Below are 5,693 nucleotides of genomic sequence, written 5' to 3' on the forward strand. Positions count from 1 at the left end.
TATAGTACATGGACTTTAGTTGATTTATGCAGTAAAATGGCCTCCATTTGTACTGTAATTGAAATTGAGTAGCAATAATGCAATTTCCAATATTGCCCTATTTCAGTTCACTGGAATCAAACTCAACCCTTGATAATACGTTATCGGTTGATACCTTATCAGTTATTGCTACAGCAATTGTTAGTGCTGCCCCGTACATAAGTTTACATACAGATGCGGTTGTGGGGTACAGCTGTGTCGAAGACCACATAGATTAACACACGCAACATTAGAACATAGCAGCGAGTGAGTCACTGCAACTCCTGTTTCTGCTCACGCGCCCCCTCATTTACTCTGCCTGAGGCGAGGTCGGATTGTAGGAACCCGTTCGCAACGTGGTTGTATCGGTCCATCGTTGGATTTTTATGAATCAACGGATTCAGTCAACCGATCATCCCGGATCACCACTTACACGCGTATATGGCCGGATGATGGTGGGCAGGTGTGATAGGATGCTTCTGAAAACGGTTTGCCTCAGAGCAGAACGTAGAAGTGATCCACCTGGCTGGTCGAGCACTGGGAATGACTCAGGATAGAACGCTTAACGTCCGTGTCCGACGCTTAATTAGCGACGTCATCGGTTCGGTTCTTTTTCGCAATAATGAAAAACATTCCTTCTCCATGAGTTGCGGCCACGTAAGGTCGCCACGGGTTCCGGTGCAGTTTGTAGTAATTAGCTACCACATTCGGCGTCGCTTGTTTTCTAATCGTACAGCTAATCGCTTATGCAATTATCGTTGCACAATCTTTGTTAAGAACCCGTATGTCGGTAGACAAATATACCCGTTGTGAAACGTTAACCAGCTCTTTTCGTCAGCGAGTTTTATCAATTTTTGCATCATTCGAAGATGACGTATCGTATTTATTTTAGTAAATGCTATTTTCGTTCGTCGTCGCTTGTGACAAAATGTTTATGGTGCAACCGGTGGCCATATCTTGCCATGAAACGAACGTTAGCTGCTTATCAGAAGTTTCCAGGGATGGCCTTGAATGAATCACTGCCGATTGGCTCGCTGGTTGGGATTGGAAAGCTATCGTTTGCGTCAATGTTTTTCCCCTAATGTTTTTAAGAAAAGCGCTTCATTCTTCGAACGTTGGTCATGATGAAATATTTATTCTCTGCTAACTACAGTGAAAGAAAAATGCATTTTGCTTTTTGATAAAAAATATTATTCTGTAACAAAGGTCAAAACCGTGAATAATCATACATGGCAAAGACAAACGCTTTAAAAGCGTTCTTTTCCTTCAAATATTGTGTCTGGTGAAGCAAGATTCCAGTGAAAAAATTTCACAGGTCTTTGAACAGGCTTCTAAAATAATCTCTAAGCTGTGGGATCAGAAGCTAAAAGGGTATTCTCTGATCGAAAAATTAATCATTGGCCTACCATTGTACGAAATATAACACTGTTAAAATAAAGAAAACCAGTTTGCTCCTAAATTGATATTTTCTACACAATAGCAATTGCCTGATACTATCCATGATACTATCATCAAAATGTATCCATCTATCTATTTTAAAATGAATATCTATTTATCTGTTTGTCTGTCTGTCTGCCTGTCTGCCCGTCTTCCTGTCTGCTGATCTGAATGCTATGAATAGATTCAGAAACTGATGAACCGATCAACTTGAAAACTGACGGAAAACTTCAAACCGGTAAGTGTGGTTGTCTTACTTAAGAACCGTGAAAAAACGTTTTAAGGTATTATTTTGCTCATAGAGCAAGTTTCCACATTAAATAAAAAAAGTGATGTATACGGATTGCAAAACCGCTAAATGGATTATCACCAAAAACTGGAACACAAAAATTGGAAAAGGAATGGAAAAACTAAATGAAACCGATAAAATATGAAATGAACAAATGACAAAGCTCATCAACCTTCTAGTCTAGGAAGGAACGTCCATCTCACCCTCTGTAATAGTTCTACTTAAGGTGCTTTCTATGACTATTAAGTGATTTAGCTGAAGAAATGTAAGATTATTAAGATATGTGGAAAGTAGGAGGAAGTTAATACCTACTTAGTACAACCCTTTCACCGCCCCTCCGTTGCAGATAGCTTAAAGTTTGCATTTAACTTAAAAAATGTTTAAAAAGCAAATGCATCTTTCCAGATAAATATATGAAATGATTACATTTATGGCTTTGACTTTAATTTTTTATCCTAAATTTATGTGTTTTTGATGATTTTTCTCATAATTTAATCGCGTTCAAATTTTCGCTAGATTGCTTAAATAGCCGTTAAGTTTTCAAATGTGTAACTCCTGAAGTTATGCTTTTTGTAGCACATTCGACTTGCGTATAAAGAAAAGTCCTTTGCGTACAAGCTGCGTGATGGCGAAAAATGGGCTGCAACCCTGTGTTATTGTTTTGGCTTTGACGTTAGAAACTCAAGTTCGCTGCTAAAAAGTGGGAATTTTTGTTTTTTTGATCTTTTTTTGTGAATTTGCTGATAAGTAAGGTGATAAGAGCAAGTTTGAGTCACTTGCAACTCCATTCGTCGTTGTCATTGTGAAAGTCATCATTCCCTGTCGTGCACAAAGTACATAAATCTGCGGTCGAGATCCGGGTGTCTCAGATGCCCATCGAAAACCGCTCCGGAAGTTCAGAACAAAAACTTTCGCGTAAGTACAAATCATGGACCGGAACTCGGAAATTCGGCACATGTCGTCGCACCTGGAGCACGTGGCCGATATCCTGGACCGAACCGACGGATGGAGAGAAATTATTGGTCTGATTCCCAAGAATATAGAGGATATTTTCATGACGCGACCCACGCCGAAGTATACGGGGTTTCACGAAGAGTGAGTCATCGGTCAAGCGTCGGGGAATTCCTTATTGATAACTGATTTTTTCGCTTGCAGCAAAATCAACGAGATAAGCAGAGAGAACAAAGTTTCGCCTTCTAAGTTACTGCTGGAAGAATGGAGTATATCGGGTAGGGTAAGACCAACGGTTGGTCATCTTTTGACGATCTTAATCCGCGCGAATCAAATACGAGCGGCAGAATACCTCACAAATTGGCTCATGGAATCTCCTCCGGAACGGCCGAGAAATGGTCCCGCGGCACCGATCGACATCAGACTGCCCGAGGACTACCAGACGGAGTCCATGCTGGACGGTATGAGCTATCCTCAGTCCTCGCAGTTACTGAACGGCTCATCGATCACGAACGCCAATAATCGCGATTATTACGACAAAGTGGGGCCAACGAAGCGGATTGTGATTGAAGATCCGGCACAACCGACCACCGACGATAAGCGACCTGCGAATTCGTGCAGCAATAACAACACGCCAGAACTGAAGGAGAACAATAATGGTGGGCCAGCAAACGAGACAGCGAACCAATTCCAACCAGCAGACGATTTGCTGCCGTCGTTTAACAAATTAATGGACACATCAGTTGCCAGGACAACGGGGCCAATGGATGAATCGTCAAAACTACAAAATGATCGTGACGTTGCGATACCGGAAACCGTGGATCATGCCGGGGAGTCCTCGTACTCAGTAAGCCACTCGGATATGCCTCGTTTCGATCTTCTGCGTGGTACAACCAGCAGCAGCGAACGCTACGTTGGGGAAGCGAACTCCAACAATGATATTCCCATGTTGTCTATGCTGGGTACGGATAGTGAATCCTCTGTTTCGATAGAAAACAGCGTGGCTGACCGTACTCACACTACTCCAGCGCTTTCGATCTTTGAAACGAGGTCCTATCAATCTCAAGAGCAAACCAATGACAATACCAACTCGGATGTATCAAATGCTAGTAATTCCGGAGAAATGGGAGACCTCATGCTTTTCAGCGTGTCCGAATTCTCGTACGAGCATCTCGAACGTGTCACGGACATGTTTAATAGCAACGTTTTCAGCAACCGCGACACGCGGTCTCCTAACGGACGATGGATCGGTGCAGGTGGTTTCGGGGCCGTATTTCTAGCGATCGATCTTACACCAGCCGTGCCCGTCGCTGCCGTCAAACGCCTCGCATCCGGTACGTACAAGTATCTGGAAAAGTTTCAACGAGAGCGTACAGTTCTTTCGGCCCATTCACATCCTAATCTTCTGCGTCTGCTGGGCAGCTGCTCGAATGGGCCCCAGCTGTGTCTGGTTTACGAGTATATGCAGGATGGCGATTTGGAAACGGCACTTTTGAAGATGCGTACCAGCAGTTTGCATCTCGGTGGAGCACGTCGACTGAAGTATCTGCAAGACATTGCAAGCGCAATCGACTATCTGCATGCGCGAGTCAATGTGATACATCGTGACATCAAATCGGCTAATATTTTGCTGAACGGTGATGTGGCAAAGCTGTGCGATTTTGGCCTCCTGAAACCGACGAGCTCTACGACGGACACGAAAATCATTGGCACCAGTGCCTACATTGCTCCGGAAGCAGTGCGAGGATCGATTTCCGTGGCGATGGATGTCTATGCGTTCGGTATCGTCATAGCGGAGACCGTCACCGGTGAGCCAGTGTTTGCGGCAGATGGTTCCCGTACCGAACGTAATCTCGACGGCTACATAAGACGCCACCGAGGTGAAGGTCGGAACTTGGCATCACTGGTGGATCGGCGCGCCATCGGGGTTGGTGGTGGCGAGGAACGCTGGATTGATGTGGGAAGTAGCTTGCTGGAAATGGCGTTGAAATGCTTGGAGGATACATGGTACCGACCTACGAGTGGTGTTCTGGTAACGCAAATATCTGAGATGAGAATTTAATGGCTCAAATCCGCAAATAGGAGTGATGGCTGGTAATGTATCCTTCGTGATGGTATACTGTTTAAAACAGAATCGATGGCAGACAGAATGCCATTGAAATACTCATTTTATTTGTTATCAATCTGGGTGCCTTAAAACCGTCTTGGATTAAACATTCCATTTTACAATAAAAAAGTGCAAAAATCTTGTTAAAACAGTTCCATGTGAAGTTTTACCGTTTTTCTTTTATATTAGAGAAAATTATAAAATATTCTAATCATGAACAAACGGACGGAATATACGGACGACAAATTTGTATAGGAATGAAATATTTTTTAAATAAAAAATAAATTGTTACTCAGAGCAGTGGCTTATCTTTATTTGTCTTATAGTAATTCGAGGATTGAACCTGTCTAAAAACCAGAAGGTAGCAGGAATACTACCACAAATGTTACAAAATGCAAGTTGCTAATCTCTGCAAACACAATTTGATTAATCTTTCTAGAGCTTCGTGGCACCCTGAACAGTTTTGCGATAGCGATTCAATCAACTCTAATTAAAGCAGTTTTGCTTTGGTTGATATATTACGGACGGGGCCGTATTTATTAGGTAGGTGAGTGGATAGAGATAGAGGGACAGGCAATCGAAGCAGTTATGGTTATCAAAATACAAGCATCAGAACAGATGAAGCGATATAATCAATTAAAATACTGTTTCCAATAGTTGCTATATGATTTCTTCGCGTGTTATTTATAACTGATCAATTTACATTGTTGAGACATCTTTCAAATAAAAATAAGTGTTTTTTACTTTACAAGCTGCATTTGGGTGCTTTCAAAGAAGTGTGTGAAATGCCATTTCCTGACACCATAGATTACAACGGCTCTTTGGGTGAAATCAATGGCAATAGTTTCACTTTGCCATCTCAGCAAACTCAAAGCGTTCCATTAGATTGTA

General features: G+C 42.4%; 1 protein-coding gene across 1 annotated transcript; it reads left to right on the top strand.

Moving 5' to 3' along the window:
- Positions 1-2,428: 2,428 nt before the first annotated feature.
- LOC125948545 (dual specificity protein kinase shkD-like) lies at positions 2,429-5,019 on the top strand. Its single transcript, XM_049674734.1, has 2 exons — positions 2,429-2,839; positions 2,900-5,019. Exons 1-2 carry the CDS (start codon positions 2,673-2,675, stop codon positions 4,755-4,757), a joined length of 2,025 nt encoding a protein of 674 aa, XP_049530691.1. The 5' UTR covers positions 2,429-2,672; the 3' UTR covers positions 4,758-5,019.
- Positions 5,020-5,693: the final 674 nt, after the last annotated feature.

The sequence above is a fragment of the Anopheles darlingi genome, chromosome 2 (genome assembly GCF_943734745.1).
Source record: "Anopheles darlingi chromosome 2, idAnoDarlMG_H_01, whole genome shotgun sequence".
NCBI lineage: Eukaryota > Metazoa > Arthropoda > Insecta > Diptera > Culicidae > Anopheles > Anopheles darlingi.

Excerpts from the sequence above, each read along its gene's own strand:
- LOC125948545 (XM_049674734.1), top strand. The coding sequence starts at position 2,673 with ATGGACCGGAACTCGGAAATTCGGCACATGTCGTCGCACCTGGAGCAC. Across the intron at positions 2,840-2,899 it reads TATACGGGGTTTCACGAAGA|CAAAATCAACGAGATAAGCA; the intron begins GTGAGTCATCGG and ends TTTCGCTTGCAG.